General features: G+C 59.4%; 1 protein-coding gene across 1 annotated transcript; it reads right to left on the reverse strand.

The window, feature by feature from the left end:
• Positions 1-529: 529 nt before the first annotated feature.
• Positions 530-10,079, reverse strand: RHOD (ras homolog family member D). Its single transcript, XM_059709939.1, has 5 exons — positions 9,851-10,079; positions 4,558-4,645; positions 3,648-3,757; positions 1,620-1,754; positions 530-1,074 (listed from the first exon to the last, which is right to left on the reverse strand). Exons 1-5 carry the CDS (start codon positions 9,980-9,982, stop codon positions 907-909), a joined length of 633 nt encoding a protein of 210 aa, XP_059565922.1. The 5' UTR covers positions 9,983-10,079; the 3' UTR covers positions 530-906.
• Positions 10,080-11,972: the final 1,893 nt, after the last annotated feature.

An 11,972-nucleotide genomic window follows, 5' to 3' on the forward strand; every position in this document is an offset into this window, starting at 1 on the left:
GGGGAAGGTGGGCTGTGGTCAGATGCAGGAGAGCCCAAGCTCCCGGCTGCAGAAGTTGGACTTCCTTCTCGGGGCAGGGCTGTGACTGTGCTCCTGTGGCCAGGCACTGCTTGAGGCACAGGACATTCCAACTAAACCAGCTCTGGGGAAGCTGGCCACCCGCTGGGAGACAGACAGGACCATGACTCATGGTGCCGGCGCTCTCCAAGAAAGTGAAGGAAGAAGCTAAGGGCGGGTTCAAGGGCGGGGCCTGGCTCCAGGCAGTTCCACCCCAGCGCCTACACGGGGTGGGCGCTGATCCACCCTGTCACATGGGTGTAAAGGCATTTTGAAACAAGAGGCTTGCCACAACTGACAGGCGATGTCATTTTAGTCCTCACAGTTGCCACTGGGAAGGGCAGGAGTAAGGGGCCAGGTGTGAGTCTGGCCCAGGTGGGGGTGGGAGTGGTCCTGGGACCAGCAGGTCCTGCCTGAAGGAGCGGAAAGTGCAGGAGTAAGGGGCCAGGTGTGAGTCTGGCCCAGGTGGGGGTGGGAGTGGTCCTGGGACCAGCAGGTCCTGCCTGAAGGAGAGGAAAGTGCAGCCCCGGGAACAGCCGCGAGGTGGCCCAGCTGCGTGGCCACTCCTGGATGTGCGGTCCAGGGCTGGGCGCGTGGGGGCTCCAGGACTAGCCCTCCACAGGGCAGGGGGGCCCAGGGAACCCCCTTCCTCAGGTCTCAGGGGGATTTCACTTCAGTTCAGGGATCTCAGCCCCGGCATGAGGGGGCTGGCCTCCGTGCTGACCATGGGTCTGAAGGGCGGTTCGGTCACAGCCTGGGAACTGGGCCCAGCCTAGCCCGCTGGGAAGAGGTCGGCGCCCAGTTCCGTCCGGCGCTGCTGGGCGAGCTGGGCAGGGAGGGCCCACGCTGTCAGGTCAGCACGCAGAAGCTCCGGGCGATCCGCCGCCAGTAGTTGCGACTGCGGCTGCTGAGAGCCACCTTGACGGCCTTTTGGAAGACGGCGTGGACGTTTTCTCGGAGCCGCGCCGAGCACTCCAGGTAGGCCACTGCTCTCACGGACCTCGCCATCTCCTGGCCCTGATTGGGAGAGTGACACCGTGAGGTGGGGCTGCTGGGGCACCTCCCAGTCCTCCCAGCCCTCCTGGCTCTCCTCTGAGTCTCCAGGGCAAAAGCGGAAGGTGAGTGTTTCTAGGCTCCCCACGGCGCCTCCCCCTGGCTGGACAAGTGCTCTCCTGGCTTCCTCAGTCCTTTCCCGCCTCAGTCCTGGGCTAGGTCTCTGCGTCTCAAAGAACCGACTAACTTCCCCGGTGTGGAGCAGAGAGGGGCCTGCAGACTGAAGAGCTGGGGTCTTTTCTGGGCCTCAGGTCCCCCACCTGTGATGTGGCGGGGGCGGGGGGGGGGGTAGAACTATCTGATGTGCACATCACTGTTCTCCCTTCCACAGCCGGAACCTTCCAGAGTATTCTAGGTACCACTTCCAAGCACCAGCAGTTTCTGATCCCTCCCTCACCCCACACCCCCGGGGAGCTGGACACCTGGCGCTGCCTGCCCAGAGGCCGTGCTGGTCAACGTGCCCGGGGGCTCCCTCTCCCGCTCCCCTGCCCCTGGGCTGGGTTTCCTACCCTGTGGTAGGTCACGGGCTCCAACTTATTTTTCCAGAGCTTCTTCACCAGGGACCTGTCCTTGCGCAGATCCGTCTTGCAGCCCACGAGGATGACGGGCACCCCCTTGCAGAAGTGATTCACCTCTGGGTACCACTGCGGGGGAGGGGGTGGGGGGGGTGTTAGCCGCTGGGAGTACTTCCGTCTCCACAGCGGGGAGAATGGGCTGTCCTCCTGCTCCCCAGGCAGCTCGATCATCGGTCATCAGCACAGCCGACGTCCAGGGAGACCTACTCTGTGCCAGGCCCTAAGACTTCACACCTGTGGACTCATTAACCCCCCAGGTCCCTATGAAGCAACGCCTATCGTCCATCCCATTATACACACGTGGTAGCTGAGGCCCAGAGAGGGTATATAACTCGGCCGGGGTCACACAACTGGAAGTGGCAGGATTTGGGCCAGTGCCCTGCTCCCATTCCCTCTAGAACCCTGCCTAGCTACAAGGTAAGGGCTCCCATGGCCCCCTCCTCAACTGGGTAAAATATGTAAGCAAATAGGTGATCCGGTGAAGATAAAGCAGCTTCTAACCTGATTGCGGCAGCTGTTGGCTTGTAGGAGGGCGCCTCTCACCCTGAGTCAGCTGCTCTTTGGAATGTGAGGCTCCGGGTTACTCAGGCTGGACTACAGCCCCGGAGCCTGGAATCCACAGCCCAGGAGGGCATGCCTGGTCTGTGTGTCCGTGCAGGAAAAAGTGGCAGCACATGGCTAGCTCCTGGAGCCACATGGGCCCCATGTGGGGTCCTGGGCAGGCTCCCCACATCCCAGCCCTCCACAAAACTGTCCCCAGAAAGGGTCTCCTCCGTGACTCCACGCTGCTAAATCCAAAGTGAGTCCTCAGCCCTCCCCCTCCCTGAACCCTAACACTGGGATCATCGCACCCTCTTCCAAGACCGGGTCTGCACTGCGCCCCAGAACCCGACTCTCCTGGTTCTTCTCGGGTCTTACCAGCACCCCCTTCTCAAAGCTGTGGGTGTACTTTTCCTCTAGCTGCTCCTGCCCTCCAGGTGACCACCCTGAGTCCATGGCTCTGTCCAGCCCAGCCCAGCCCTCTCCTGGGAACTGCAGACGCAGACTTCCACCTGCCTACCTGCCACTTCCACTGGGATGTCCTCCAGGCCCCCGCCTCCCATCTCCCCACTCCCAGCTTGCTCCTTCTCATCTTGGGAAATGGCAAGTCTCCCTTCCAGTTACTCTGGTCCAAGTATCTTTCTCCCACCCATGTCAAAACCACTTGCAAGTCCTGATGGTTCTGCCTTTCAAAGAGGTTCAATATCCACCCACCTCTCACTACCCCCTCGGCCAGCACCATCCCAGCCACCACCATCGCATCTGGTCCCCAGTGCCTAGAACAGTGCCTGGCACATAGATGCGCTCAGTCATTAAATAGATATGTGTCCAGAACAGTGCCTGGCACGTGTTAAGTTCTAATGCTGCCACCATCGTTATCATTACGAATGCTGTCACCGGCTGTGCTCCGAAGAAACCTGGAGCGCGCCATTCACAACGAGGCCCTGACACCTGTGCGCAGCTTCTAGAAGCCCTGACATAACTGGGGGGCATCCTGGGAGACTGCTGAGAGGCAATAGCCACACAGGTGGGGGGCTGAGAGCTGCTGGAAGCTGACTGTTCATGTGGCCTTGGTCAGGCCCAGGCAGGGGAGATTCAGGGGCCCTGGGCTACCCAGCATTCTCAGGCAGGGTCAGTGTTCTGAGTCTGCAGTAGAGAGCAGGTGAGGAGCACTGGACTGGGAGTCAGAGGCCAGACCCTCCCACCAAATCCCTGTGGGACCCCTGGCAAGTTGCTGCCCACCTTTGGCCCGGGTTTCCCCGTATACATGCCAAAGGCACTGGCCTTGATGTCATCCAGGGCCTGCTGAGCTCTGAGAGTCTGCTGGGTCCAGAGGGGGTGGTAGCGGGGGGGAAAAAGAGTGGGGGTGGAGCAGTGTGGCCTGGCTTTGGGGGCTCTGCCTCCCACCCCCCAAGTACCTACCCGGTTAAGGATGTTCTCAAAGCTGTGTGGGTTGGTGACATCGAAGCAGAGGAGCAGGACACTGGCGTCAGGGTAGAAGAGGGGCCGCAGGCGGTCATAATCGACTTGTCCTGTGGAACAGGTGTGGCCACTCCCTCCAGATTTCCTGCCCACTGTCAACACCTCCCCAACATCAAACCCAACATCAAACCCTGGATCCCATTAAAGTGTGTGCGTGCGTGCGTGCGTGCGTGCGTGCGTGCGTCTAGTTCTGTTTCTCAGGGTCCAACACCAATTTGGCACTTAGGTTGCCATTCCACATGAATGTGCCCCTTGGGGCAGTGTTCCTCCCCTGGCCTGCCTGCAGGATGTGCCAGCCTGGCCGGGGTGAGACCGTTTGGAAGGTTGGGGCAAGGTAGAGGCCCAGCCTGGAGGGACTGCTTTGCCCAGGACTTGGGGCATGGGGTGAGGAGAAAGGCAGGCGGTTCCCCAGCAAAGATATCTTTGCCAACCCAAGGTAAAGGGGCTGCTGGGACTGAGGTTGGCTTTGAGCTCTGATGTAAAGATGACTCTGACCCCTTGTGTGGGCAAGGTCAGGAGGCTGGAGGGCAGAGGTCAAGGTCAGGCAGATCTTACAGAAGCTAAGCCACGGTGGAATGCTGAGGCCAGGAACAGTCCACCCCTTGAGAGCAAAGAGCTCTGGACTCTCCCTTGTCTCCAGGACATGGCCGGTCGCCCTGGGGTGGGGGAGGCAGTGGACACAGGCACAGAAGCACGGGGGGTTCAGTTCCTGGGGGCCCTAATCCTGGCCCACACCAGTCCCTTGGAGATTGCTGGACCTCCCCGGTTCAGAAGGAAGGGAGTGGGGCTTGGCTCCCAGCATCTGGGCCTCTCCTTCCACCCTGTCCCTCCCTGGGCCCTGCACACCCACCTGCTGTGTCCCAGATTTGGAGCTCCACAGGGTTGCCCTTCATTTGCAGATTAACGGTGAGCCGCTCAAACACCGTGGGTGTGTAGCTCTGAGGAAGAAGGGGGCACGGGAAGGTTGTGAGGACAACTTCTGAAGGGGAGCAGCCCCAGTGCCAACCCAGAGCCCAGGAATGCCTGCAGCACTGCCCTCACTGGGAGTCGGCAGAGGGTGGTAGTTTCTAGAAGTAGTCTGGTGGGGTTGAGGCCTAGAGCCACCACTTCCAAGCAGTGTGCCCGGCAAGACACCGGCCCCAGGCCTGCCCGCCTCGGAGGTAAGGTGGGAACACGAGCAGCGCCCAGCACAGGGTGTTGCTGCAAGGCTTCAGGGAGATCCTCCGCACAGAGCCCTTAGCACAGGGCCCGGCATGAAATAAACACGCCACACACGCCGGCCAAGCACAGGGCCCGGCACGAAATAAACACGCCACACACGCCAGCCAAGCACAGGGCCCGGCACGAAATAAACACGGCACACACGCCGGCCACTGTTATTTTTATCTTTGTCCCCCTGGGCGGGGGACGGGACCATTTCTGAGCCTTCCTGCATGCTGTCCCCTCCTCCCGGAACGACATTAACCCACATTTGTTCGTCCGCTCATTCATTCATACATTCGGTCATCATACCTTCTCCGGGTCCAGTTCTGGACACTGGGAACAAGGAATCAGCAAGACTCGTGCCTGTCTGCAGAGCATGCGGTCCTTTGTCTTTCAACCTCTCACAATCCAACCAAGGCCCCTGCCCAATGCCATCTTCCCCGGACCCCCTCCCACGTGCCCTGGTTTCTGCCCTTCTGGGCTCAAGAGAAGGTCATGCAGGACGATTCCCATTTGCCCGGGCCTGGGGCTTACTCCCTCTCCCTAAAGGTAGGGTGAGTGGAAATAAGACAGGTTTTGGCCCTTGCCAGTTTGGCTCAGTGGATAGAGCGTCGGCCTGCAGACCGAAGGGTTCTGGGTTCGATTCCAGTCAAAGGCACATGCCTGGGTTGCAGGCTTGATCCCCAGTAGGGGGTATGCAGGAAGCAGCCAATCAATGATTCTCTCTCATCATTGATATTTCTATCTCTTCAATGATTCTCTCTCATCATTGATGTTTCTATTTTTCTCTCCCTCTTCCCTTTCTGAAATCAATAAAAATATATTAAAAAATAAATAAATAGGGCAGGTTTTGTACACAAACGCAGGAATCAAGGTTTTCAGAACTCTGCCACACAAGCCCTCTGCCCGGAGGGGCCTGCTGGCCACTGTAGCTGGGGGTCCCCAGGCCTTGCTCACTCGCTGAGGGCTGTTCAGGGAAGACAGCCAGGGAGACCCTTCCCCCCCCCCCCCCCCCCCCCCCCCCCCCGCTTCCCATGCTGGGTGGGGCCTGCCTGGGACTGGCCCTGGCCTCTGGGAGGGGCAGCCCCCTCTCGGTGTGTCTGGGTAGGTGCAGTTCTCCAGGGCACTTGGGAAGCTGCAGGGGGAGGGTGGGAGAAAGGCAAGTTCCGAGCCGCAGATGGGGACATCGAGGATGGCCCTGGGGTAGGGGCTCAAGCCACCCTGGACTCTAGTCACCTCCTACCCCCTCTGCTAGCAGAAATGCCTCCAACGCACCTCCCCATGCCTCTCTGCCTGTCCAGGGCCCCTCTCCCTTGGGCCCTTGGCCTGGCGGGGGACAGTGTGATATGGTGGCTAGGAGCACTGCTTAGGACTGGCTCTGGCCCTCGCCAGCCGTGTGACCTAAGGCCAGTGTCCTCACTGGTTAAAAGAGAGGAGTGTCACCTCACAGTGTGACGGGGAAGACTTTGCTGGCAGGTGCGGTCCAACATACGTGTCCGTCACCTAGAAAGCTGGTTGCCAGGGACAGTGTCCACACCAGCCACTGTCAATCCCTCCAGCTTGAGCCGCTGTCCCCACCAGCCTGTAACTGGAGGGCATGATGCCTGGTGAGACACGAGCTTTTTTTTTTTTTTAAATATTTTTATTGATTTCAGAGAGGAAGGGAGAGGGAGAGAGAGAAACATCAATGAGAGAGAATCCTTGATCGGCTGCCTCTTGCATGCCCCCCACTGGGGATCGAGCCCACAACCCAGGCATGTGCCCTTGACCAGAATCAAACCTGGGACCCTTCAGTCCACAGACCGACGCTCTATCCACAGAGCCAAACCAGCCAGGCGAAACCTGAGCTTGGCCACCCACTCACCAGTAGAGGGGTCCTGTGCAGGCAGACACATGTCAGCACTTTGCAAATGCCTGTGGAGATAACATGTGGATGTCCGTGTACCCGCACCATCTCTGATCCCTGCGGCCTTGGGAAGTCAGTACTATCCCCATTTTCCTGATGAGACACTGAGGCCCAGAGAGGGGAAGTGGCTTGCCCAAAGTAACATAATGGACAGCTGGCTAAAGATGGAGGCAGGTTTGTTCTCAGTCACCTGCCTCCCCTGAGATCACCAACCCTCGCCCCTGGTGTCAGGAGTGAGCGGGGAAAGTCCCATTCTATGACGTGGGGCTGGGTTGCTCCTCTCTGACTAGTAATTGTCACAACCCTTCCCCTAACCTGGAATGTTATCCTGGAGACTGTCTACATCTCCCCTTGTGTTCTTTGAACCCCCAGGCAGGGTCACTCTGTCCAGAATGTCAATAGCACTTAATCTTATCTGTTGAGCTGTCCTCAGCCAGGAAGGCAGGGCCCAGCCTGGGCTAGACCAGGACAGAGATGACTCAGGCGTGGGTCTGCCCGCATGGGGCTCCCAGGTAGGGAGATGGATCACTACAGAATGGGGACATAGCTCAAGAGAGGAGTCAGGCCTGGCCAGCGTGACTCAGTGATTGAATGTCGACCTATGAACCAGAAGGTCACGGTTCAATTCCCGGTTGGGGCACATGCCTGGATTGTGGGTTCAATCCCCAGAGGAGACATGCAGGAGGTAGCTAATCAATGATTCTCTCTCATCACTGATGTTTTTACTCTCTCTCTCTCTCTCTCTCTCTCTCTCCCCTTCCCTTCCTTTCTCAAATCAATACAAATATATTTGAGAGAGAGAGAGAGAGAGAGAAGAGTCAGGGGCTTCCCTGGACGGCATACCCATGGCTGTCCCTGTGTGGAGGAAGACTCAGCTGGCTCTGTTGTGGGCTCTCCTGTGGAAATGGTTGCTGCCATAAAAGTCAGCCAGGAAACCCCTACCTCTGCTCCCCCTTCCCCTGAACCCCAGGTTGAGGCACAGCCAAAGGTTGTTGAAGCCCCTCCAAATCTCAGCCTGCTCTCTGCTCTTTGCTGCAGGCAAGAGGCCTGGGAGATGGGGCCCCAAGTCTCCTAGCTCCAGGCTCTCTGGGCTTGGAGGACTGCCAGGAGGAGGCATCCAGGGTCAGGAGCAGGAGAAGGCTGGGTCCGGCAGGCAGAGCACTGGGGGCTGCAGAGAGTGTCCTGGTCAGGGGTGGGAGACTTCGGTCGTAGGCCAGCACTGCCACTGCTGGGCTCTGTGATCCAAGGGAAGACTCTGTCTCCCTGGCCTCAGTTTCCCCACCTGTAAAATGAAGGCCTTTCCAACGCTTAGATCTTGTGTTTCTTTTATTATTTTTGTTAATCCTCACCTGAGGATATTTTCCTATTGATTTTTAGAGAGAGTGGAAGGAAGGGGGAGAGACAGAGAGAGAAACATCAATGCGAGAAAGACAGAGAGATTGGCTGCCTCCTGCCTGCGCCCCAACCAGAACTGGGGATCGAGCCTGACCAGAATCGAACCCACGACCCTTCAGTCTGCAGGCTGACACTCTATCCACTGAGCCAAACCGGCTAGGGCCCTTGTGTTCCTTTTAAATGGAGAGGCCTCTCTTGTGTCTGGAGGCAGAAGGGTTCCTGTGAATTCAGGGCCCCTAAATAGGGAGGAGCCTAGACAAGGCTCCAGTTCATCCCCCAGTTGACAAACATGCGTCCTTCCCCTTGACCCGCTCGTGTGTCCTTCAATACACACAGTTCATCAACGGTGAGATGCTCAGTTCCATATTGTAACCTCTCTGAAACTGGGGTGGGTCTCACCATCAAGGACACTGGTGGTGAGGCCCCACCCCTCCCAGCCCCTCTCCTGGGACCCACAGGCCTGGCCCCTCTGGGGTGCTCTCCCCCCTGTGCTATAATTGCTGGGTTCTCCTGGGCAGCATCTGGGAGCCTGGAGGCACATTCCTCACAACTTAAAAAAAAGTGACTGGCCAAAGGAAGTGACATCAGCTCTGTAACCCACAAGCGTCAGCTCGATGCTGCCACAATGGAAAGAAAGGTCTGACACGGTTACTAGGCTTGGTCTCTTCTGCTCCCGCCCCCCATCCATTTCCCAGCGCCTGCGCAACCCAGGGGTTTGCAGGTCACTGAGGGAGGCAGGAGGGAGAAGGGACGCCAAAGCAATCCATGGCCCCCAGGAGAGGCGGCACCGTGGGTGGGTCCGGCCCTTGTCCGGGTGCGGGGCAAGTCCGCCTGGGCAGTCAGTGAGCATGCTGGTCAACACGCCTGAGCACCAAGGCCACGCCAGGTACCCAGTGGGGTCATCTCTCAGCCTTCCTTTAACTCCACCTCTCCACCGCCCTGGCTCCTTCCACCCCATGAGGTTGTATGAGGAAACTGAGGCTCAGAGAGGCAAGTTACTGAGGGCCAGAAGAGTGCCAAGGTGCCAACCAGCTGTCTGACTTGACTCTGGTGTGCTCTTACCCTCCAGGGCAGAGCCTGGCGGAGGGGGGCAGGACGGGGGGGGGGGAGGGAGGGGTGTCCACCGCAGGGGCAAAACTGGGGGAGAAAATAGGATGTTTCCCAAGAAAGACATTGGCCATATTTAGTGAGTCCTTCCTGTTGCAGACTGGGCGCTGAGCAGGTGATCTGTATTACTCACTCTTCACAGTGACCCTGGGAGGTGGGCACCGTCATTATGCCTATCATGCCGCTAAGTACACAGGCAGAGGGAGGGTAAGGGACTTGCCCAAGGGCACTCAACTGGAAATGGCAGAGTCACCACTCGAACCCAGGCAGCCTGGCTCCAGAGGTCAGCTCCCCTTAGCCAGGCGGTGCTACCCCCCAGGGTGCCCTGTGACACCCTCCCAGGCAGATGCCATTCTCCCAGACGGTATCATCGAGGCCCGCCCTCCCAAAGGCAGCGTGAGAACCGCGTTCAACCCCACGCTGTGCTGGGAGACCCCGCGAGGCCAGCGTGGGCACACAACCGCGGCAGCTCCCGCACAGACGGGACACACGGCAGCCCGTGCGTGGCCGTGGCCAGGGCCCCGGCACTCACCTCGGGGAAGTCCCCCTCGGCGAAGACCATCAGCAGCGACGTCTTCCCGCAGCCGCCGTCGCCCACTAGGACCACCTTGACCGGCCGCGCGCCCTGCGGCGCCTCCTCGCCCGCGGCCCGGGCCGCCTTCATCGCGGGGCGGCCGAGGGGCCGGGCGCGGAGCCGGAGCGCCGTCCGCCCAGGCTGCGCGCAGGCCGGGCGCGGGGCTGGCCGGCGGGGCTGGAATGTGGAAGGGGCGGGGCGGCAGGAGGAAGTGCATGCGGGGCAGGGGGCGGGCAGGGGCGGGCGGCGGCCGGCGGGCGTCCAGGTGAGAGGCCCGAGCCGGGATCCAGACGCTGCGCGGGGCGGGGAGGCGGGGCGTCGGGGCGCGAGTGGGGGAGGGGGGGCCTTCCCCTCCCATCCCATTCAGCCACTCATGAAAGCTTTCTTGAGCACCTACTGTGTGCGCCTGCTGGGACCACCGGAGCGGGGGACCCAGACTCAGTCTGTACCCTCAGGGGGGAATTCTGGTCTGATAGGGGTGGGGAGAGACAAGTAGCTGGACAGTGACAGTGTGTGCAGGGGTGTGGACAGGGAAAGAAGAGGGAGGCGGGGGTCAGCCATGTTTGCCTACCAGCTTGGTGGGGACAGGGACTGGGTTCCAGGTGCCCAGTACAGGTGGAGCGCGAGCAGGAGCCGGGATTTTTGAGGAGGGGATGAATGAATGAATGAATGAATGTGCATTTCCCTAAGGGCGCTGGAGACATTGTATATCACACTCCTCCCTGCAGGTGTTTCAGGCCAGGTAGGAATGCGGTGCGTTGGGCATGCCCTTCTGGGTCAGTCCCTGGCTCTGCCAGGCCTTGTCTGCCCTCCCCCAGCCAGCACCAGGAAGTGTCGCTGCAGGCGGGTGGCCACCTGTCGCTTCTGGCTGGGGCATTATCTGGGGGAAGCGATGGAATCTTCCACCCATAAAGAGTTTAGGTCAGGATCTGGGCATGTTTGGTGCCACGTGTGCGTGCCCTCATGATTTAACCAACATTGATGGTCTCCCTGTGCCCAAGGGCCGGGGGACCCTTAACCGTTTAAGACACAGTCCCTACCCTGAGAAGCCCATGCCTAGAATGGGAGACAGGCAGGGCCTCAGAGTAACAAGAGCTACAACAGAGGTGGGGACAGGCAGTGGACGGCTGTAGGGAAGAGGGTCCCCTCACCCGGGTTGGGGGACCAGGAAACCCTTCTAAGAGGGATCAGCATTGAGGAAAAAGTAGGAGTCAATTTAAAAAAGAAAAAAAAGTAAGAGTCAGATGGAGGAGGGGAAAGATTTTCCAAACCGAGGGGACAGAACATGCAAGGAATGGAGGTGAGGGGGGGGTGCTTTGGGGTTCACAGTCCTTCCTTGTGGCTGAGGGCGAGGTGGCTTGGGGAGCTGGTGCTGGGGTGGGACTGGACAGTGGAGCACTTCGGGTGTCATGTAGAACCTGACCTCCCACCCCTGTTAGTAACCAGAACTGAAATCTAAAGAATGAGCACAAGAGCCTCCCCAGATGCTGAACTGAGTGTTTTCATTGAAGCTCAAGGAATCGGGGCAGAAGTCTCTGGGTTTTGCACCCGCCCGCCCCCCCCCCCCCCGGCCCCCACTCAGGTCATGATGTCACCTGCATGGAGTTCAAAGCCCATGATCAGGATAAAGCACGCTCTGCCCTGGCCAGTGTGGCTCAGTTGGTTGGAGCATCGTCCTGTGCACGGAAAGGTGGCGGGTCCGGTCAGGGCACATACCTAGGTTTAGGGCTGGATCCTGGCCCTGGTTGGGGCTCTAGCGGGGAGGCAACCAATCCATGTTTCTCTCTTTCTCTTTCTCCTACCCCGCCCCTCTAAAAATCAATGACGATGTTCTCCATGCCGAAAAAAGCCCCCTCAGCCTTCTTTGAACCTCACTGTGACCCAAAGAGGCAGCCGGGCAGGTGTCACTGCCCCACCCTGCCCAGAGGCAGAGCCCAGACCCCTGACCCTGACTCATCTTCCAAGCTCACCCAGGGCCTGGTCAGCAGACTGAATAGAGCCTCACCTGGATAGAGGAGCATCCTAGGACTGCCCCACCCTTCAAGTGCCCCTCCCTCCCCGAAACTGCCACAGGGCTGGG

This window comes from Myotis daubentonii, chromosome 9, assembly GCF_963259705.1.
Source record: "Myotis daubentonii chromosome 9, mMyoDau2.1, whole genome shotgun sequence".
NCBI lineage: Eukaryota > Metazoa > Chordata > Mammalia > Chiroptera > Vespertilionidae > Myotis > Myotis daubentonii.